Genomic DNA, 23,790 nt, shown 5'->3' on the forward strand with positions numbered 1-23,790 from the left:
AATGAAAAAATGTACTTATATTTCATAGTCTGTAATGCATTTTTAAATAAACCCAGTCACTTAGTCGAAATTAAAGCAGGTGACATAGCCATACGACCGTTTTGCTCCACAAAATATTTATCTTGAACAGAACCCTCAGAAAATAACACAAAGCCAGTTATATTTATATGTCATCCATTTTATTTCATCTAACTTTCATATATAAGTATGTGTATTGTATGTGGATTTGTTTTGTTTTTTAATTAATTACACAATTTGCTGGTTTTTATGTATTTTCGTTTTTGTTGCAAAAAATTTGAGTTATGAAGGAAAAAAGTAGATAATATTAGGGCCAGAGGCAGTGGACTGTTTTTACGTTTCAGGTTGTAGCACGTGTACATATACGTTGATGGATTGATTGAATTTTGACTTGGTATGTACATTTTTTACAGGAAGGAAAGTTCAGTTAAAAAAAATCACTAAATGTAATAGGCAAAAAAAAGTCTTAAACCATAAAAAGCCTTGTTTAGAATTGACAACTAAATTAAATCACATTTAGCATATTTTAAAAATTTTGCAAATCGTTGCAGCTCTTTTTACGCGCTAATGTCTTGTGTTTTTCTTTCATACTTGTAATAATTTAATATTTACACTAAAAAATGAGAGAATATATGTTATCATGTATAGATTAATTACTTGTGCAGCTTAGGTGTATGAAAAAAAATTGTTGGCTTTAAGTTTAGGTTTTTGTTTTTCGTTTGTTATGAATGTAATGCCTTTAATGTAAGGTTTTTAGCCTGGGCTGTGTGTTTTGCCTGAAGACCACATATTGTTTTGACGTTTGTTTTGAAAACATTTTGAGTACAGCACACAACCCAGACCAAAAAGCTCGTCTATGCTTAGAAAACGTTCATTGCATTTAGCCGGATGTGTTTCGAATCCTGTATGTTTACCGTTGTCCTTAGAACAACACGTCGATGTACATGTTTCATCTTGGTCCGTGGTGGGCCTGCTCCTGCTTGACTTTCAGCAAGAGCTGCTCTTGCAGACGCACCTCCTCGTCGTGGTCGTCACAGATGTCTATCTCGGGCTCCACGTCCGCATCCCCTTCGTTGTCGTTGTCCACGCGCTCCACTTCCTCCTCCAGCTCGCAGTCCTTGTCCAGCTCCATGTCCTCGTTGTCGTCCTGCTCCTCTTCCGCCTCGGACTCGGCGATGGTCACGGCGGAGGACGCGGAGGCCACAGCCATCGCTGCTGCTGCAGCAACGGCTGCTGCGGTTGCTGCATTGTGGTGGTGCATGTGGTGCACCTGGTGGTGGTGGTGCTGCTGCTGCTGTGTCTGCTGCTGTTGCTGCTGCTGTGTCTGCTGCTGTTGCTGCTGCTGCAGTTGCTGCAGGTGGTGCAGGTGCTGCTGCTGGTTGTAGGGGTGGTGGGCCGGTGGCCCAGCCGATCCTGAGGGCTCTCCGCCGTGCAAGTGGTGCTGCTGGTGGTGCAACAGCATGTGGGCATGCGCCTGTGCCTGGGCGTGAACGTGGGCGTGGTGGTGGCCCTTGTGGTGGTGGTGGTGCCCCTTGCCCCCTGCGGAACCCGCCGCCGGTGGGGGTGCGTCGAAGAGCAGCCGTGAGATCGAGAAGCTTGAGATCGGGGAGTTGTGGGTGCTGCCGGCGGAGTAGCTGGTGTTCGTGTCGTCCGAGGTTGGGGTCTCGCGGTCGCTCTCGTCGCTCTTCAGCAGCTCGGCGGCCTCCAGGGACTTCTTGTGCATGCCCAGCAGCCAGGGAGCCACCGACTCGTCCTCCTTGGCCGACTTTATAATTGTTTCCGGCAGGGGCAGCGAGTGCCGCACCATCGCCCCGTAGAGACCGTACTCCGCCATTTTGGTGCTGTGGCCCCAGCACTTTTCGGTTTTGCGCCACTTGGCCCGGCGGTTCTGGTACCAGACCTGCAAAAGAGCAAAGAACCCAAATTAGTGATCTGTGTGTGGGGTATTGGGGGTTACTCGGGTGTCTTATCACTATTATCTCTATTTTTGGCCCTGCAACGTAATACGCAATTAAAAAGTAAAACTGGGTCAGAGGGCTCTGGGTTTGGGACAAGAGGAGGGACTTTATTCAACACCAAAACTGCAGAAATTTTTAAGGGGTATTGCATTTAAAAATAACTTTGCAGTTTCAGGGTTAAATGTAAGCCTATGCATCAGTTGATTATTTTCTTTATGTACATATGTACATATATGTATGTATGTATGTATACACATATGTATATGTTTGGTATTTGCTTAATTTATAAAACAGAATATTTTGTTATAGAGTGTAAATAGAGAGTTTAAGAGCACGCATCACCATCTCTCCACTTCGTACCGTTTTACCCAAGTTTTTCTTATGTACGTGACCATTGACAAGATTATCAATGTCCGGTTTCTCATCTCACTCACACTCTTCCCAAAGTTTAGTTAGGGGATCTTAGTTGCTATACACAGCTGAATCAATGAACAGTGTGTCAAGATATATATGTCTATCCCCTTCACACTCTCCTAACCTTTACCTGAGCTAGGCTTTGTTAGTTCCTATATACAACTGTATCAATGAAACACTTTTCGATCTCTCTCTTAGACAGTTCCCCAAGTCTACGCCCTTAAGCTTTGGTTATGCTAATCAATTCCTATATGCAAGTGCATTGCACCGTTTTACCTGGACGGCGTAGTTTAGTGCCCATTTACAAGATTATCAATGAACGGTTTCTCAAGATGACTCCATCTCACTCACACTCTTCTTTCTATATGCAATTGTATCACAAACGGTTTCTCGAGAAACGTCCATATCACTCACACCGCTCTCCCCCTCCGACAGTCTCCAGGTCTCCACTAAGCTCTGGAGCTCTTAAGCTCAAATTGGGCCAGTTCCTATTTAGAAGTGAATCAATAAAGACCTCCCCGCATGTAGTGCAAAACCCCGACTAGTTTCGCATGTGTTCGCTGTGTGCCCTTACCTACGATCTATATTTTCCTCGATCAAGGCACCTCCAGATCAACAAGGAGGTAAGTGCAGCCCTGTCTTTATAACTAAACCCTCATTTTACCGCTTATGTCTGATATAACTCAGTTGTAGTTATGTATTTTATCATAGAAAGAGGTCAACAAATTGAGTTCCTCATCAATTAACTTTCTAAATAACTCACTGCACTTCGCTGTGCAAGTGCAAATTAATTAAGAAATTATTTGCGCCAGCGACAATATTTTTCAGGGATTATCATCGAGTCCTGCGATTGTTTAGGGCCGCACAAAGGCGACGGAAAATCAGGAGCTCGGGGTGGGGATTCTCCGGGACAATAGCGACCAAAAACTAATTAATTTAACAGGGGACTTCCCCTTTCTGCCGTTTCCCTCCTTCGTCGCCCTTTGACAACAACACTTGTCGCGCATCCCCCGGCTGCTCGAGTACTTATTAGTAACAACATTAGGAACAATATGAAACATTAACAAGAAATGCTGCCGGCCGACAACATTAAACGGTCAATTTTCCATTTTCGCAGACAAGTTGCGGCCGTTCTCCCCTTTTCCCCGGGGACAACTTAATCTTCTGTTGTAAAAGTTCAAGTTTTCCCAGGGTTGCTGACGTAACGACATGTGCCGCAATTCTCCAAGGACCGAATCGCTTTAAATACCCCGCCACGCGGCCTCGTCCTGTTTTTATTCCCTTCTGAAATTCTTGTTTTTTATTTCAATTCGGTCGGTGTGATGTCAACATTTGCATTTACAGTTGTTTGCCTTGTTTATTGTTGCACTTGAGCAGCATCACGAAAAAAGCAAAGCGAAAACATGGCAAATTAAATCTGCTTGAGTTGACAACACTTAACACCCCCTCGAACCCAAGTCTGCAGCCAGAAATATATGTATCTATCTATCTATGATGCCCAGTGACCGGGGTGCGACGGTCCCGGGCGGACGAACTCAATCGGTGTTGCTAATGCCGTGATAAATGACTTTTTAAAATACGCCTAAAAAAGGTCTATTACAAACACCGCTGCCAAAGTTCTAAAACAGCTAGTATTACTGCCTATAAAAAAAGCATTTGGGATTTTTTGCATTTTAAATGTATAATTTAAGACACTAATAGAAAAAAGTATTTCTAAGGCTTATACTTATGTATAAGGCCTCCAGAACTCTGAACGCATCAAACATTTATGGACTTTAAGAGAAAAACTACATAATTGTTGGCAAAAATATTTTAACATTCTGATGTGAGAAAATGTGAGAAATAAGGGGGACGCACAAATAGCAATTTGTTAAATGCTTTTGTTGCACAGCCATAACCTCTTTTGTTTAAATGTTAATTACATAATTATGCATAATCATTTTTAATTTCATTTTTTCCCTTTGCTGGTTCATGTGTGCGTTAATATTAACAGCTCATTAAAAGCGCAGGAGAAAAGAAACGCAAGAGTGTGTAATTAATGCAAGGAGCAACCAAATTATGCAAAAAATAAATATAGATGGTGCAATTTGCAATTGTTAGTGAGCATGTCAAGCTACTATGTATGTGTTATTGCAATAGAAAAATGCAATTTCATAGTGTAAGCTTTTTTAATTTTAAGTGAGCAATTTTCATTATGCATCTTATCACCTGGTTACAGTTTTATGACCAATAACAGCTTTTTAAGTACTTTGAAGCAACACTTTTTTTATTTCATTATTTTCATTTTCCGAGACCTATTTAAAATATAGCGAAAATACCAATGTCCCCGAGTCTTGGTTAAACCAATTATTCTTTTGTTTCTTAATTTTAAAGGCTTGAAAGTCTCGATTATTCGGCTAAAGAACACTCAAAGATTTGGAAAAAAGGAAACACTTGCTCTTTATTATTTCTTTGAAGTGCAAGTGCAGTTTCTTTTGTCTTTTAAAAATCGCCAAAGTGGCAATTTTTTCTCATTTTTTTGTAGCAAATTGGAAAAAATTTGAACATGCGGTGGAGTGCAATTTGATTTTTTCATTTAATGCAATTTGCATTGTTTTAAAAGCCGATTGTATGTTTCATGTTTTCTCAAAGGGTCTGCTCTTTGTTTTTGCCTTTTCTTTTTTCTGTTAATGTGTATGGAAATTAGCATCACAAGGGGGCGATGTAAGCGGCCAAAGAGAAGTGCAAAAAAGTTTTAAATTTGGCAGACAACGTGTGCAGATCCTAGCTCCGTTCTTGTCACACCTTTAATAGGTTACAATAATTGAAATGAAAGATTAATTTGTTAAATATTAATTGTAAAATATAGCCTTATCTTGCCAGTTTTTTTCAGAATATGTGATATGATATGGAATGACAAAGTGATTAATACAAAAAGATTGGGATGGTAAAAAATTAAATGCGTAGTAATTTTCATCATCACTAACATCAAAACAATGTCCAACTGCCTAAGGTTGATAGGGATTAGCATTTTGTTTGGATTGCGACGCCTTTGTCGCCTGGTCGTTGGCTTTCGGCGATGGCAAATCTTTTGGCAACTTCCAGTCCAGCAAAAAAAGCCAATAAGAGTGAGGGAGAGAGGGCAATTCCCGAGCGAGAGAGACAGAGAGGGGCTGAAAAACATGTTTGGCCATGTTTCTTTTACTTGGTTTTAAAGGGGAAATTTATGCAAAAAAGGGGAAGAATTGCAGAAAACACACATAATGCGCGAAATGCACGCAAAATGAAATGCAATTAAAAACGGCAGGCAAAAAACACACAAAAAGAGAGAGAGGAGAGACTTTGAATGGTGGCTCCGATATTTGCCGTTGTTTTTTGCAAATTTGCATGGCTGCCGTTTCTCTTCCTCTTTCCTGTTTCCTCCTCCCCCTTTACCCTTTCCACTTCCCTCTTCTCCTTTCGCCCTCCCCTTTCTCAGCCCATTCTTATAGTGCTGCTAATGATTGCCTCTCCTCCTCGCCCTCCCATCCCCTCTTTCACCACTCTCTTTTCCAGCTGTGCGCCATATTTGCACTTAATTGAAGTGTATTTGCGTGTGTGAATGTTTTGGTATTATGTTTACTGCAGCTCTTCTTCTTCTTTCTGCCCGACTGTCGGCTTTTTTGTTGGTGTTGTTTCTTTTTGCCTTTCGGCCAATTGTGCTTGTTAATTTGATTTTCGCACACAAATGCAAAGCAGGATGCACTCACACCCACATACGGTGCAATTGATGTGGCGCCATCTTGCGGATTTTCAAGTGGTTAATGGAATAACGGGAGTTACGGAAGGTGGGGTTGATTTATTAGGGGAAGTCCCCAAAAATTAAAGTGCCATTGGAGCTATAAGTCTTATGATTACCAGTTATAAGCAAAAATAAAATTAATTATTTGTCAGAACCTCTCACCCAATGCTCTATTTTTAAATTTACTATCAAAAATCTGTAATATTTTATTTAAAAAAAAATTATAAATAGAAAATATTGTTAAACTTGAATAATAATAATCAACCATAATGTTTTGGTTTGAAACTCTAATAAAATAATTTTTTTACGTTTACCAAGATTCTAATCTAAAAAAGTTAATAGACAATGTCCATCTTAATCCAACACTTGGATTATTTAAAAAACTCTGACTAAACCTTTTTTTGTACTATTTAATCCATACAATTTTTCCTTTCCCTTGTCCTAAAGATTTTACAACTCCCTTCATTGCAGCTCTAATTTGGACTTATTTACCCCTTGTGTTTGGTTTGGTTTCAGTTTCTATTATCGGAACGGGCGCTTTAAAAAGTATAATTTGCAATTTTGAAGCTCGCACCTCGCGAGCTCTTGTAACGAATTTTTTGTGAATTTTTTGGAGTGTCGGCGAGTGCCAAGTGCCACGTTTTCTTACTTCATTCCGTTTCCGTTTTTGTTTCGCTACTTGGACGTTGCAATTGCAATTGTGTGCATTCGTAATTACGTAATCAGCGAGGCCTCATTACGTGTGGCAACACTTGCCAAGTGCCATGTGCACTCCCCATTTTTAAATTTCCTTTATGGGGGCCACGAAACACTCCCATCGAATCGAAGCCGCCTTTGATTACAATCCTTTCCAGTTCTGGATGAGAAAAGCCATAAAAATGGCTATAAAATGGCAGAAGAACGCTCGCGTATCCTTAGCTTGATTCTGCAGTGCTACGTGACAGCCTGATAGCCCCCCATTTCTCCATTAAAAAAGCCGCAAAACCCAAAATGGAGAATCCTTGATTTACTCAGGGACAGTCAGAAAACAGTTCCTCTGAGGTGAATCGGTAAGTTCTAAAGTCGAGGAAATCAATTTTCAACTCTTAGTATTGACTATAAATTTATAAAATAATATTGATTTAAATACCATAGGAGATCAATGATTTTATTTATGGGACATTTCCTTATAGCTGATATCGAATATAGGGGACTGCTTACCTGAATGCGATCCTCGGCCAGGCCAGTTTTCATGGACAGCAGTTCCCGGGCACTCACGTCCGGATAGTGGGCCTCCTTGAAGGCCTTCTCCAGCTCCTCCAGCTGGCTGCTGGTAAAGATCGTCCTGCCATGTCGCCTCTTGTTCTTCTTCTTTCCCCCGGGACCCGTTCCGCCGGGGCCAACCAGGACATCCGCGCCATGGGCGGCTAGCAGGCTGTTGGGATTACCTCCAGGTCCGCCAGTGGCCCCCAGGAACGCCTCGGCATGATGGGCATGGGCATGGGCCGCATGGGCAGCGTGGGCGGCATGGGCGTGGACATGGGCGTGGGCATGAGCGTGTGCCTGGGCGTGGGCGTGGTGGGCATGATGGGCGGCGGCGGCCGCTGCGGCATGATGATGAGCGGCGGCCGCAGCAGCCGCTGCATGTTGATGGGCGGCCAGAGCGGCCGAGTGGTGCGCACCAGCTGGCGAAGAGCGGCTGCCGGAGTTTCCGCCGTTTCCAGCGGATGTGGAGGTGCTCCCGGAGGTTCCAGAAGCTCCACCCGATCCGCTTATTCCGGCTCCCCCAGCTGAACCACCATTGTTGGCCGTTGGCGAGCCTAAATGTCCCAGGCCATTGGAGGTCTGATTGGCGCTTCCCGAACCGGAACCCCCGGAACCGGATCCCGATCCTCCGGACCCGTTGCCCGACGAACTGCTATTTTTGCTGGGCGACTGCTCGTCACCACTGGCATTGGCCAAACTGCTGGCATACTCCTGTCCTCGTGCGGCAGCTTGTTCTGCAGGAGAAAATGGAAAAAAAATTAAGTTGCGTTGACTAAACGTTAAGATACCCAGCTTTTCCCATTTAGCATACCAAATTCTAATATAAAATTATTTAATAATAAGTTTTCTCTTCAATGGTTTAGATTTTTAAATCAGAGAACAAACAAATCTGAAAAATGTTAGACTATATTTAAGTCCGGCAGAGCTTTTGAAGAGTGAACAAAAATGATTACCTACCATTATTCCGAATCTGTAATCATATTTCTGAGAAGTCTTCAACCCCTTTCCATACGCCACGGCTTACTCGAATTCCTGGCGCTTGCTAAACACATGTCGTAGGATGTAGCCCCCGATCCCGAGCAAAATCCCTGGCACAAAAACCATAACCCAATCTTTGTGGCAAATCCTATTTCCTTTAAACGGCAGACAATGGCGGGCAGATATTCGAGAAGTCGATTTTTCGCACACGATAAAGCGGCAGCTGGAAAATCGCTCCATGCCCGTTCAACTCGATGTGTCGCGCAGATTTTGACAAGTTGCCTGGATTTTATTCAAATGTCAGCAAAGGGTTAAATGTGTTTGTGTTTGCACCTTCCTGGAAAGCCGAGAAAATAGCAACACACACCCTCAGATGGCAAATATTTTCTTTGCCCTGCACAGCTCCTTGAAGAGGAAAGCGGAGAAAAAGGACGAGCGGACACGGACGGGTTTCGTGTGCCGGCTTTGTTTTGACAATTAGGGTGTTAGAGTGTTAAGTGGTTTAGCCCTTTTTCGGTCTCAAATTAAACGCGAATCGGCTTAGGCGTGTTGCACAGGGCGTTCTATTGTGATGGCTTGAATGAGCCGATCCACAAGGATGATTATGATGATAATGGCGGTAGTGGTGGTGATGGTGATGAGGTCGACGAACACGAAAGGTCTTACTCTTCGATGGTCTTCCGGCCACTTATTTTAACCAATCTATTAATGAGGTATATTCTTCTACAGGCAATTTAATAAAGATTACTGGGTTTTTACAATTTACGAGTTCTGGGTAGTATTTAGATCTGTTCTTAGTTTCTTTGCAAGTATACAAAGAAATAAGACATAATTCGTTACGCCCTATGCATTTCCTATGTAATATTTTTTCGTGTTTCCTATGTCCTCCAAAATCTTGTCCCAAAACTGCACTTCCAGATTCTATAACTTCAGTTATTCTATCCCGATTTTAAAGTGGGATACCTCTATAAATGTGTGGTTTAATTCTCGGATGTTCTACATTAAAAGTTTTCTTTTAAGCGAGGGTCAAAATTTTAGCCCATTTTCATTATTTCGATAGCTCTGCAATTCCAATGGGGTCCAGAATGGGAACCCAAAACTGAACTTCCAGATTCCATAACTTGACTTATAGAATCCCGATTCTCAAGTGGGATACCTCTATGAATTTTTGGGTTAGTTCTCTGATATTCTACATTAAAATTTTTCTTTTAAGCGAGGGTCAAAATTTTAACCCATTTTCATGTTCGATTGTTCCATAATTCCAATCGGGTCCAGTATGGGAACCCAAAACTGCACTTCTAGATTCCATAACTTGAGTTATTGGATCCCGATTTTGAAGTGGGATACCTCTTTAAATTTGTGGTTTAATTCTCTAATAACCTACATTAAATGTTTTCTTTTAAGCGAGGGTCAACATTTTAACCCATTTTCATGTTCGATTATTCCGTAATTCCAATGGGGTCTAGAATGGGGACCCAAAACTGAACTTCTAGATTCCATAACTTGACTTCTAGGATCCGGATATCGAAGTGGGATGCCTCTATGAATTTGTGGTTTAATTCTCTAATATCCTACATTAAAAGTTTTCTTTTAAGCGAGGGTCAAACTTTTAGCCCATTTTCATGTTCGATTATTAAGCAATTCCAATGGGGTCCAGAATGGGAACCCAAAACTGAACTTCTAGATTCCATAACTTGACTTCTAGGATCCGGATTTCGAAGTGGGATGCCTCTATGAATTTGTGGTTTAATTCTCTAATATCCTACATTAAAAGTTTTCTTTTAAGCGAGGGTCAAAATTTTAACTCATTTTCATTTTCTATTGTTTCGTAATTCCAATGGGTTCTAGAATGAGAACCCAAAACAGCATAATTGCGATAATTTGAGTTATTGGATCTTGATTTGGATGAGGAATACGTCTATATGTTTGTAGTTGAACTCACTAATATTCTGATTTGAAATGATTTCAATCTCTTGCAACTTTTGAGCCATTTCTAGGCACTTGTATTAATAAAACCAAAATATGCTCCACATTTCAACCAATTTGGACCTGATTTTACTACCCAACGGATCTATTCAGTTCTCTATAAATACATGTACGTCCCACGAGTTCATGTGTTTGAGCGGTGCTTTTATTGCCTGGCTACTTTGGCGGCACAATTAGACACACATCAATTAGCAATTAGCTGGTCAGCGAACGACAGCTGACCAACCCCCCTCTGCATCCCCTACATTCATATACAGTCCGAAGCCAAAGTCAGACCCTCGCAAAAATGCTTTAAAAGCCCTCGCACACTTATAAATAGTCACATTAATGATACATATATAAATATATATACTGCGGAGAGGGCGATGAGTGGTCAGCCACTTTGGCCAGCTATCGATGTCGTCTACGCTGGGAAAAATGGATTCAGCAAAAGGTAATATACAAATTGAGAATATAGGGACGTTAGTCCCAAACTAAGGCTTGAAGTCTTGCTTAATGGTGTATTTCTATAAAAAAAGGGTAAAGGAAAAATATAGCCTATTTAAAAGTATTAATAAATAAAATAAATTTCAGTGTGCAGCTTGGGGTGGTCCAGCTCACTTATTTTCCGATGTGTTCAGTTCTGTTCGGTTCGTCAACTAATTTAATTTGCTACTCGGGTAAGTCAATCGGGGCATGAGTTGCTTGATTTTCTGTTTTCGGTCATGCGATATTTTGTGCCGTCCTCCAACTTTTCCATTTGCCATTTTCCTTATCCACTTTCATTCCCGTTTCGCCAAGTTTTTCTGGCTCGTTTTCCGCCTAAATTAATTTGATATGTACTCGTAGTTCTTTTCCTGGTTTTTGTGGATTGGAGGATGGTGTGGTGAGTGGGGGTGAAATGTATACGACCGCCTCCTTTGTGTCCTATCCCTTGGCCGAGTATCCTTTCGGGATCCTTTGTGAATCGATTAATTGTTCAATTAAGCAATAATTTGATCGAATGGCTTTTGTTCTGTGCGGCATTCCATGAATTGCATTAACTGCCCAGTGAAGCGGCTACGATAGTATGCCAATTTATTGTGGTATTTATTGAGTTCGGGCTTAGTTATATAGCTACCTTTCGGTAGTTTGTACTGCGTTAGGGGGATTTCGCTTTAATAATCAAAAATATCTGAAACGTAGTTTTATAACTTGTTAACTTTTTCTTTAACGGCACATATATGCATGATAATTCTTTTTAAAAAAAGATTTCGTCCTAGAAATTTCCTTTTATTTTCGACTTGGCAGTATTTTGCATGTTTATAGCTTTAATTTGTGTCCGGAACTTCGTGTTCTTTCTGCAGCTTTCGAATAACCTATCCCATTGAGCAAAATAGATTTATGGACTCCCCAGGAACTCCTCCTGATAAATGGCAGACGTCCAAGTAGCAGATCCTCCAAGGGACCCCCCGCCAGCGTCCACAGTCGAAATGTAAAATTACCAATAAAGTCAAATTGAAATTGCCAGACATATTAATAAAAGCCCACCAACCACCGCCATCGAGAGCACCACCGTTTGGCACTGGCATCAGGAGTGGAGTGGATCTATGCCTGTCTTGGGCCGTTTCCTAACGCGATTACACGGTGGAAAATCGGCGGTTTCTGCACCTGGGTATTTCCTTATTTTTGAAGATTCCTACCCGACACAGAATTTAAATTCAAAGTGTTGGAAAAATGTCATATATATTTCGTACATGGTTTAGTTATGTGTACACTTTTAAGATAATTTATTTAAACTTAACTTCCGAAAACATCTTTAAACAATCCCAACTATATATATTGTATTAAATGATGGTTTTTTTTGCAGTGCATCATTGCGTAATAGCAGAGCGATTTAGTAGATGGGCCACATGGGTGCCACCAGGCGATATAAGAAGTAGATGAAGCCGAGGGAAACCGACGCCCCTTTTCAAACGATTTATATTTTCCCTCAGCTCTTGTTTCTTGCTTTTAATTTTATTTTCGCCGTAGAGAGGAAAAAGAGAAAAATTTCTGTTGACAGGAAATACACTCGAAATTGGCAATTTTGCATTTACGTTAATAATACTCAAGCGTATTTACTACTTACACTTTTACGAGGAGGAGGTTGTCTAGGCGAAAGTGGGTGGGTTTTCTTCTCTCTTTTTTTGGTCGCCGAAAAGAAATAAGTATTTATTTGCGCCAAGGCAACATTACCCCATTGGGTGGTGCTGGGCGCTTTTCCGGGGGTGGTGCTGCCGGGGGTGGCTTTCCTCGACTGGGCGAGAGACGAGGGCTAAGTATAGCTGAGCCAATATGACGCGCAATTATTTGTAATGGAGACGTAAATAAGTTGAAGAAGCAAAGTGGTAAAAGAAAAATGGCAAGGCAAGTGGGTGGTGGGGTGGTGGGTGGTTGGGCGGTTGGGCGGTTGGGTTGGCTGCTGTTCTCCCAACTTGCTAGTTGTTACACAACGAGGGACTTGCTTTTTGTTTTGGGGTTGCGTTTTCGGCTTGTCTCCCAGTTTTCTGGGTGGTTGTTTGTCGCCGCGGGGGAAACAAAATATTCGGGGCTTTACGGGGGGTTCGCACAGTGGTTGGAGGGGGGTTCTAAAGGTTTTTTGGAGGGCTTCGAAGCGTGGGTGGCTGGACGTCCCGCAGTTAGCTCGTTAACTCCATTTGCGCTCGTATTTTGCATTGTTGCTATTCCTATTGCCTTTGCTGTTGTAATAAATACGAAAGGCGTTGTTTTTCCAAGATGGCGGACCTGTGTATGTGTGTGTGGGGTGTGGGGCCGGAACAGACTGACACACGGGAAGGCAGAGAGAGTTTCCACTTTAAGTTTAAATAATATAATAAAAACAAAATGAATAATGAAGATACCGCCGCTGTACGACAGGTCATTGAAAGGAATGAAAAGGTCGCTGATATCAGCGATTCTTACATGAGTTAGATTGGGTCTGGACTTTAAATAATCTATCTTCGAATTTTAAATGAAAAACTTTTTGTTTTTTAATGATTTTATAGTGTAAACAAGTAAAACCTTGACGATTTTGTAAATAACATATATAAAAATACTATATACAAAATAGACGAAACTTAAATATTTTAGTTTTCAGGATTATAATTCAAGTTATTAAAATGTTGTAACTCTTACGTTGGAAATTTATCTTATGTTTTTGTTATTATGATCTAAACATCGATCCTTTATTTTCCTTGTTGACACTCAAACAAAAACAAGGGAAAGAAACGCCAAGGGAAAAACAACAATCAGACAATGACAATTGAAGAAAAAGCGGTGGAAAAGTGGGGTGTTGTGGGGCCGCGGGGTTTTCCCGGTTTTGGTTTTGTGTTACGCTTATTTTCCAATTTCGCTGGTGTTTTTTTTTACTCGCAGATTCGCAGCCATTGATTTTCCAAGCTGTGCTTAAATTTGCTTACTCGCCTTGAAAACCCTGCCCCCAAAATTGACGCCACCCCCCACCCAACCACTTGGCGCTTTGTTGCTGTGTATTGTATTTCGATTTTCAAGCTGATTTTCTGCTATTTTCCTGTTGTTGTCTAGCTGTGTTTTCCTCCGTTCTGCACCCACTCTTTTTTGTTTGTTTGAAAGCTTTCCGTTTCTGTTTTTCCATCCATTCGGCAGCGGAGCAGTGAAGCTTGAATGAAATAATTGGGTAGTTAGTGCGATTTTCCTTTCCTTTCGCAGGCTCCTTGAAAAACGCTTCTGCCGCCTCGCTTTACATTCTTCCGCTTTTAATTTATTTATACGCCAGACTCTTGAGTGAGGCAGGAGCTTTTCTCAGCTTTTCTCCGACGTTTATTTCTGCCGCTGTTGCGCACAAACCATTTTCCCCAATTCCCCCCTATTTTCACCTTATAATTAGACATTATTTCGCGTTCAGTTGGGTTCTGTAGTTGACAAAGTGGGCGTGGCTCGACTAGGTGGCTATTAGCTAATGAATTGCATGCAGCTATGTCGTATATCAAGTTAACAGTAATGCGAGGAAATTGGAAGGGAAATAGTATTATTCGACTAATGCAAGAACTAGTTAAGATATTGGTTCTGATAAAGTGTGCGAATAAAATCTTGGGTGTCGCCCGTTTTCCGATTGCTTTAAAATATATTGCCTTTCTTATTGCAGCAAATAATATGAATAAGTTATAGAGAAAAGCCCCATGGACGACTTTCCCGGGTTGGGTCAATCGATTCCGCAACCAAATGATCAGTACGATTTTTGGATCAACCTTTTCCCCTGCTCGCTGTTTTCAGCCCACAAAAAAAGCTACGAATCAGAAACCAAGCCAAATTGCATGTTTCACTTTTGTAAAATTCATTTGGCCATAAAACGGGCTGTGCACAGTTAGGAATTGAGGACTTTGGGGCGCCAGCAGCCTTCCAGCTTACCAGCCTTACTCCCCCCAATTTGGGCCACCTCGCAAATGGTCGGTCGGAACGTTGTTCCATTTAAATGGGCAACTAACTCGAAACCGGCAAACCAAACAGCCAAACGACCAACAACCCTTTTGTGGTCTGTCCATTTCGGCTGGCTACGTTTTACAACACTGTAAATGCTGTGCGGAAATAGCGGTAAATATAAAAACACACACACACACGGCTGGCATGCAGCAGGGTGTTCAAATGCCTGTTTGTGTGCGCTCAAATATTTATTAACCCATCAACACATGCGGAAGTTTTTCCGGCCTTTTCGTTGCAAACACATATAACAGCCGAAAACTTCAGACCACCCCTACCCCTCACCCCCCCATGGCACCCCCTTTGGCCACTGCGCCACCTCCTCCCCCTTTGCATATGTGGGTATGTTTTTCGGTGGTAACAAATTCGTGTACCGTTGCAAATTGCTGTCAACAGGGAAATTAATAAAAAGTCAAACGCCTTTTAAAGGCGAAGCAACACCACCCCCGTGAAATGGGTGCTTGTGTGTTAAGATCGGCAAATAAAATAAGACCCTTAGCAGCTACACCAACTTTTGGGTTCCTTGCGAAGCCATAAAATGGATTAACACGTTTAATATTCAATTTGCGCACACGCAACGCTGTAAAAATGCCGCAATGAGTTACTAAAGTGGCGCCCAAACAGCGGACCTAGTCTTCGAGAAGCTCTCTAGTTTTGGGCATTTGATTCGATTAACGGCAATTAGAGTGCCAAAATTCGACGAGGTAATTGCGTGTGATGATGGGAAATAAAAGGGAACTTTGGGCTATGTTTCCTACTCCTATTTTAGAGACGACTAAGACGAGGGCTATGTAAATTAAAAACTAACATATACGGATTACGAGTTGCCACTTAGCATAGCAATTGGGCTTATAAATACAGTTATTAATGATATGAGTAAATCAATCCTAGTACGACTTAAGTGTGATAACTTCTTACGAATAGAATTCTCTGATGTTCGAGTGTATTCATCGAATTCTTTCCCAGGGCTCTACATTCTTCGGAGTAAGCTTTCCCATTCTCAGGCATCATCCATCCTTATTGCCCTACTCCTTCTCTCGGGATTTCTGATTTGGCAAATGCAACTTCTACAGCGTCTGGCTAAAAAATTGTCCATCATGTTCGTCTGCTGTCCATGCACTTTTTACCAAATGCCACTTGGCCCCAAATGCTGAATACTGAATGCTGTTTGCCCTCTGGGGGCTTAACTGCAAAATCATGCAGAAAATGTTCGAGCTGGGACTGGGATTGGAACTAGGATTGGATTGGGCTTAAACTGGCGAACAAAGCCACTTAACTGATGCGCTGACTAGCCTTGTAGGTTTATATAGTTTGTGGTTCGTAGATGGCAGACTCCAATCTTCGGCTCCATCTCGGACCCTGAGAGCCAAGAGGTTGGAAAATCTGTATCTGTGCCTGTATCTGTATCTGCATCTGCATCTGTATCTGTGTCTGTGCGAGTTGTTTACACACCGCTCTCGAGTGCTTCCTAGGAAATCGACGACGACTGCGACTGCGAGTGCGAGTGCAACTGCAGCCTGAAGTGGAGTGGTCCAGGTTGCATTTGGCTGATCATGCAGCTGGTTCAAATTTTGGTCGGCCGGTGGTAGGACTGAGCTCCTTTCAATGCCTGCCACTTGTTGTCATCAATTTCTGGCCCTCTGTTTATCCAGCGGGGCCACTTGCAGTTCGGTTGCACTTCGCTGGAAGCAACATTTCGGAAAAACCCTAAATGTGAAAACCACGCGTATCATCCGACCATATTTGTTTTCGTTTCGTCCGGTTTCGTTGAAACCCGAACTTGAAGTTTTCTAATTAAAAAATGATTAAGAAAATAATAGCTGTTATTTTCGTTCTCGTTCTCGTTTCCTTCTTCTTCTACTTTTTGACCTACTCATTGTCACATAATTAACACTTGATATAGCAATTTGTGTACAGTTTTTAGGGAATTTTCCCAGCAGTTTTCGTCTCTTGTTTGGGAAAATGTGCGAAAACTATCGAATTTCCTTTGCCGTAGGGGCAGGAAATGTGCAAGGATTTGTATCGGAAGTGCGTCCTTGCGGCGCACAATAATATCGCAAAAATATCTGAGACACCTTTTACCTTTTTTGTGAAGAGTACAGATTCTTATCGCTGCTGCGTTTTGTGAGGTTTTCTTTTCCTTGGGATTTTTCTTTATTCCGCTTCTTTTGTGGTAATTATTTTTGGCTTTCAAAATTGGTGCGATTGATTTACAGTCGGCAAAGACACGCGTGACAAGGGACCTTTTGCCATTATTGGATTTAGGTATGGATCAAAAGAACCAAATGACAGCTCATTTTTTTAATTTAGACAGAGAAAGTGGTCTTGAAATTTAAAAACAAAACAAATTGGTCTTGATTTAAGAGTATTTTAAACGGTGTTACAGTTTTTATAACTTCATTAATTTTCAGTTGAATATTGCATTAAATCAAGAACTTCGTTCCAGAATTTAGATCTTACTCTAGAACATTTGACAATCTGTATTTAGAAAGTTTGCAAAGCATATTTTTCGTACTTTTGCAACCGTTAAGTGATTTAAGTTAATATACCAATTACTAAATCAATGGAAGTTGAAGAAAACACTCCTAAAGCCGTTAATCTGCTGTGAAGTTATTTCTTTGGGGAAACCCAATTGGGGAAACCAATTTGTCTGCAATTATTTGTCATTAAGACAAATTAACTTTCCAGAGCGCAGGGAAAATTACACATGACTAAGGCGGCAAGACAACAATGGGCGAGAAAAAGAGGCGCTTACAACCAAATGGCTCACAGGGCAGCTCAGCCAAATGTGCGAAGAAAAATAGAAGTACAAGAATAATACCAGACACCATACCAAGGTGGAAAAAGAGAAAGAAAAATAGTGGCCTGCATTACACGAGGAAAGCGATGCGAACAAAAGGACACAACATACGCCAAGGATCTCTCGAGCAAATATTTATTAGAGCCAGAAAGCCGAGGTAAAAAGAGAGCTCCTCAATGGCCACTCAAATTAAGGCTAACAACGTGCAAGTAGCAATTTCGCCCGAGAAAAAGAAAACTGAAAGGCTGCTGCTCGCCCACCCACTCCCCTGCTATTTTCCCATGTTCCAGCTGCGGTTAACCACTCGAGTCGATTTATTTTGTACACAATTTGCCTCGAAACTAACGCCCCGTGTTCCTCGGGTCCAGGATCTGGTAACCGGGAAAGGACACGGCGTTTGTTGCCTTTTTTACAGCTCGCAAGGAGCCTCGGGGTCTCAACTTCTGCTGTTGTGCAAACAAAGTGCGAACGGACCTTCGGCAAATAACTGCGATGGGCATGACTAAGAAGAACAAGTTGAAAAGGATGTGCCAGGGTGCAGGCGAAAAAAATGTGCACCTACTTCAGGAGAATTGGCTGGGAACACAGTGGATGCATCTCATGATGATGAAGATCTCATTTGGAAGTAACCTAAAAACACCTTTTCGAATTTTATGGTATTAAATCATACCAGTTTATCTAGATTCCTTATTATTAAAAAGGAATCAATTAAGTGCAAAACCCAAATGAGGTAGTAGTTTGAAAGGGTTTAAATGGGGGGTTTGGTAGTTCTTATTTCTGATCAAACCTATTATAAAAGGACAATTAAATAAAGTTCGCTTTCCGCATTTTCGCGCAGTGCAAAGGTAGAACTAGAAGAAGAGCGGGATAAAGACGACTTTAAAGTGGTTGGCAGCAGCTCCCGGAAAGGTCAACAATGACGGAATGACTGAATGACAAACGAAGAAACCGAAACGAAGAACCACACAAAGGGAACGGAATGACAAATAAACATATGTAAAGTGTGAAAATTTAACAAATTAAGTGCGTGTAACTCTCGGATGCAATTGTGTCTGCCATGAGAGTGTGTGGAAAGTGTTGCGGAAAGGAGATGGGCGATTCGGGTGAAAATCTTGCGGGGGCGTGGCCATTCGGCCGGGAAATGGAGTTCAACAGCAAAAGACGGTTTTACATGCACTTAAAATAATAAATGCGGCATAAAAAGGTTCCTAGAACTTTGTGCTCCAAAGCAAATAACAAGATATCTTTATTTAATTTTAAATATTATATTTTGTAGAAATACTTAACTTTGCGGGTGTATAGTAATAAACAAAAAACAGGCTGATATACATAATAGTGTTTTATTTATTATTACTTCACCTTTGAACAGCTTGCCATATTCCATTGAAAAGTAGAACAGTGTCATCCAGATGAAAATAAAAATTTATAAACTTAGAGACATTTATACGACCTCCCAAAAGTTATAGGACTCCAACTGTTTGTGCGTTGTTTGTTACGTATACGCTTTGGAATTACCGGAGTAAGACCCATTAAAGTTATATTCCCGAACTGTCCGTAATTCTCTGAAGCTGGAACCTCTTTTGATGAAGCTCCACTGGCTATCGCATGGATGCTCGTGCCAACTGGAGTTTGCTAATTTCACTGAAAATTATGCGCTTAATTAGCGATACACACACACTCAGAGAAACCAAAATCGTGCCTCGAGTGAAGTGTGTGTGAGATTTCACACTTTGCTGACAGGACGGCTGCCGCTCACTTACCGCCCCTGCCCCTGCCACGCCCCTCCTTCTATTCCTCCTCATTCTGTGTGTACACTTAGAAAAATCAGTAATATAATCTTAGCAAGTTAAACTGCTTCATTCAGGAAATTAAAGGCGTAAGGTAGGGTTAAAATTTGCAATTGTATAATTAAAATAAAGCAATTACTTCATTACCAACTTACTTACTCCTTACTTACTTACATACCAGAACTATAAATTGCCAATGATCTTGATAATGACATGAATTTGGTATACCACCAAACGTATGAAACAGTTCAATTGTAACTACTTAGTAGAGCCGGAAGTTCTAGACCCCCGGTTAAATGACCTATTGCAAATCAAGTTTTTGAGCTTAATATTTAAAATTTAAGGCGTTTTTTCGAGTGGATAAGTGTTATTAATAAGCTGGACCCCGGTAACCTCCCCTGTGTCCGCATCCACGCCCTTTGTGCTGTGCTTAATCGTGTCGTTTCATTGTTTTAACTCCGATGAGGACGCGACTCAATTGCCAACCCTTTGAGCTTATTAGTTGCGCCTACGGGTGGGCAAAAGGACCAGGTCGAGGGACGAAAGACTCTGAGTGCCGAGTACGAAATGCAGGAGACAGATGCGGTTGCCACTTGGCTGCACCCGTACAGCAGATGCAACAGAGTGTTCAGCGCTATGCAGCTCCTGCCCCGCACTCCCCCTAATTAGCCATCCCTCCTTCCTTTTGTACCCCATTCGAAGCAACTCAATGGCAAAGTGCAGGAGGAATATCAATTCATGCTCTATTTTATAAAAAAAAAGTAGTTGGGATGCGTATTCTGGGGATGCCCAACTAAAATTCCTTAAAACTAGTTGGCATTAAATATACCATCGTTGTTTTAAATCCTGCAAATCCTAATCTAGTCGATTTTTGAACCATATCGAATTAGGCATCAGAAAGGGCAAAAAATTCATTTATTTCCAATGTTTTTCTTTAAACGTTCAATGTTAGAAACAGAATAGTTGGTACCATGTACCATGATTTTATTTCCAGAGAGTGGCATTCTGAAGAATTCAATATTTTGTAGATATAATTTTGAATTGAATAGAAAGAATGAGTATTCGTTAAGTACAAGAGTACAAACGTTAAAAGAAGGTAGGGCCCAAGATATAGGTTAAAAAAGGACTTAAATGAACTTATTTTGCATTTAAAGCAGTTTATATCTATAACAGAAACCGAGATAGGAAAGTGATTGAAATGTATGTGGATTTCGGGGTCAATAACTCCGGTAAATAAAAAGTTAAGGTCGCTATATGCTTTGCGTTGAGTTAAAAAAAAATGCCTTTGTAACTATTTAATTGGGTGCACAAATTTATTTATAAATGTACGAGCATTTTGGTTATATCATATTAACATATTTTGGAGTACCAGATCCCACTGGGATTTGTTTGGTACTCTTACGAGTTAAGGCATTACTCATAAACAGGGCCCTATAACTGATGGTAGTACCAGGAGTGAAATGAGGTTCTCAATAGGCTATACCAATACTTAGGTGGGGAAACCGGGGATCTCGATCACCTGACTCACCTGCAAACTGGGCGCCGAAGTGCTGCTGGAAGTGTCCCCGGAACTCGTGGGGCGTGCTGAACCCGGGTGGCAGGAATCCCCGGAGATAGGCGGCCGCCGCCAAGGTGGTCATGTGGTGGTGGTGGGCGGCCGCCGCGTTGCCAGGGTCCGCTGCAGCGGCGTATCCGGCAGCGGCGTAGAAGTTGGCCGGATTGAAGACGGGCAGTTGGCAGTGGGCGGCCGCCGCCGCTGCGGCTGCAGCAGCCGCCGACAATCTGGACACGTCCGGCGATATGGATCGGGAGTCCCTGAGGCCGTCCATCTGCTGCTGCTGTTGCTGTTGCTGCTGCTGCTGTTGATGCTGTTGTTGCTGCTGTCCGGCGGATATCGAGCCGTTTGCGGGCGTACTCGCGGTGGGCGGGGGCGTGGCTGCCGGCGAGGGCGGCGCCTCCGAGGGCGTGGCGCTGGCGCTGTTCTGCTGCTGGTAGGCGCCCAGTCCCAAAATCTCCTGGATGGCGAAGGGCGTTCGCATCTTGGTGGCCTGCATTTTGCCGACGGAACTTAGCACTGAGCGATTGTTTGGGTTCTGAGTTTATTTTCGAAAAGAGTCGGAGTTCCCAAGTTTCTATTTATCGCACACTCTCATGGCAGCTGGTGGACACACGCACACGTACACGTACACGTACACAGGAAAAAAAGTTCACTCACGCACTTGGCGCTTGTATGTATTTTATTTTTGTGGTCTTGTTTTTTGTTGTTTGGTGTGTTTTTGAGCGCTGGAGCGTTCGGTGCGGCGTTCGAAAACGAACTGAAATTGAAAAGCGAACTGCACGCCAGCAAAAGCGTCGCGTTGAACGCCGCTGCCGCCGTCGGCGTCGCTGCTGGCGTCGGCGCCCGCACCCACACACAGGGCAAGGCAACAACAACTTGCAGCGCCATCTTTGCGGGCGTGAAGGGGATGGCTATAGCAGCGCCATGCAGTCGTCTCCCTCACTCACCCGCTTTGACCTCAGAAACTTCCAATGCAGAGGGGTTATCCGGCATTTATCTCTCTCCCGCCTGGGCACTCCCCTATTTGCCTCTCTTTCCGCCCTGGAAAACCCTCACGTACACTGTAAACACTGTGCGTGTGAGGGGTCAATGTGTGCGTGTTAATTACACTGAATTTCATTTCGCTCCCAGTTTTTCGGCTTTTCGATTTCAGATTTCAGTTTGTTTTGCGACGCCAATGATGCTATATGTCCCAATGTATATGTATATATATGTATCTATGTGAGAGTGAGAGAGTGTGTGTGCAATTGGAACTATCTTTTTCTGCGTATTTCTTGTTTTTTGTTTAGTTGATAAATAAACCTTAATAAAGGCACAGACTGGAAGTATTGCTTCGCCTAAATAACAAGCTCCAATATTCGAAGATACCTTTTATACCACCAATTAGGCATACTCCCAGATAACTCCCGCCAAAACGGGTTCAGAGTTCTGTTATAGGTCAAATTTATTATTACCAAATTTTAACTAACTACCGATCATTTACTTGAAGTTGTTCAAGACATTGGGCCATGGTATTTTGATCCATAACTAAATGGTATTGTTATACTCTTCAGCAACATTCTTTCCTATTGGTTTTTATAATACACATCTTTAGAATGTACTAAAAAGTTAGTATCCTTGAATATTTTTAATATTTTAATTGCATATTAGTCAATTTTGCCAACTTATTTTGTAATTAAATTTCGCTTATATAACCTTACTCGATTATTTTTCAGTTTATCTTTATATTATACTCTCGAAATCTTAGATGCAATCTTTTGATATTACACATATGAAACCAATTTCTTATTCTTTGGCCTTAAAGGAAGGGGAATTAATAGGTTGGCCTGAAAATCGAGTCGGAATCCCACCCAAATCTGTCTTCGCTCTCTACATTTCCCGCTTTCTTCGCTCTTTTATATATTCTCTTCGAAAGTAAAGTTTTTCCTGGAAGTTTTAAGTCCCCTTCGCTTTTCCGTTTCCCGCATTCCACGCCTGTGCCCCAAAAGCGCGCGCATTGTTCAGGCCAAACTTGGTCATGTTAATTAAGCTTCGGCTGCCCCTGCCCCTACTCTCCGGCAAACTCGGCTCTCTCTTATCGATTAGCTGCGGCTGCCATGGCCTAGCCCTCCCTCCCCCTCCCCCTTTCCCCTTTCCCCTTTCCCCGCCTTGCACTGCAGTTGCAAACATTAATTAGTCGCATTGCATAACAATTGCATAATCAATATGCCATTTCAATTAACTGCTTGGTTGGCACTTAGTCAGCCCACAAAACCATCCAATCACCCACCCTCTTTTTTCAACCACCTCTTTCCTATCGCTGGTTTTTTGGAGCCTGTCTGTCCGATATTTTAAGTAATTAGCACTCAGTAAGTAAGGCTACACGGTGGGAAACAAAGGGGATACATTAGTTTTGTTATTTTGGGTAACTTAATGGTTAGTATAACCATCGGGTCAATTGTCATTTGATGGTAAGCACTGAAATACTGTATTATAATCATTGACGGATCCAGAACTTAGTTGTGGTGGGGTATACAAAAATGTGGAGTAGAAATCAAACGTTTGAAATAGAACACAGATTACATATACTTTTTTACCCGAGTTGCAGGGAACTATCACCTATATCCCCCCGAGGATCCGCGCATGATTATAATACATATGTTTTGTATCAATGAACGGATGGAACCTTAAACTTTCAAACGGAGACAATCTGCACTTTTAAGAGACTTCCCTTCTCTTCGCGTGTCTTTCATCTCCATAAAAAGTTCGGCTTTCATCTTAACTCTTAAGCAGCGGCATTAATAAAACCCATTAAAACTGACAATTTTGATAGCATCTGCACGGTTTATTTT

The 23,790-nt window shown here is 42.0% G+C and overlaps 2 protein-coding genes across 3 annotated transcripts in view; both read right to left on the reverse strand.

Moving 5' to 3' along the window:
• RpL35 (Ribosomal protein L35) overlaps positions 1-23,790 on the reverse strand; it is a 187,574-nt gene that overhangs the window by 66,919 nt on the left and 96,865 nt on the right. The gene's annotated exons all lie outside the window — the stretch shown is intronic.
• Positions 933-21,537, reverse strand: Vsx1 (Visual system homeobox 1). The gene is made up of 3 exons (XM_036820196.3): positions 20,930-21,537; positions 7,351-8,129; positions 933-1,918 (listed from the first exon to the last, which is right to left on the reverse strand). The coding sequence occupies exons 1-3, from the start codon at positions 21,453-21,455 to the stop codon at positions 968-970; spliced, it is 2,256 nt and encodes a 751-aa protein (XP_036676091.3). The 5' UTR covers positions 21,456-21,537; the 3' UTR covers positions 933-967.

Source organism: Drosophila suzukii, chromosome X (assembly GCF_043229965.1).
Source record: "Drosophila suzukii chromosome X, CBGP_Dsuzu_IsoJpt1.0, whole genome shotgun sequence".
Lineage (NCBI taxonomy): Eukaryota > Metazoa > Arthropoda > Insecta > Diptera > Drosophilidae > Drosophila > Drosophila suzukii.

Coding starts and splice junctions, on each gene's coding strand:
- Vsx1 (XM_036820196.3), bottom strand. CDS start 21,455: ATGCAGGCCACCAAGATGCGAACGCCCTTCGCCATCCAGGAGATTTTG. Junction 8,130..20,929: donor CTTCGGCGCCCAGTTTGCAG/GTGAGTCAGGTG, acceptor TTTCTCCTGCAG/AACAAGCTGCCGCACGAGGA. Junction 1,919..7,350: donor TGGCCGAGGATCGCATTCAG/GTAAGCAGTCCC, acceptor GCTCTTTTGCAG/GTCTGGTACCAGAACCGCCG.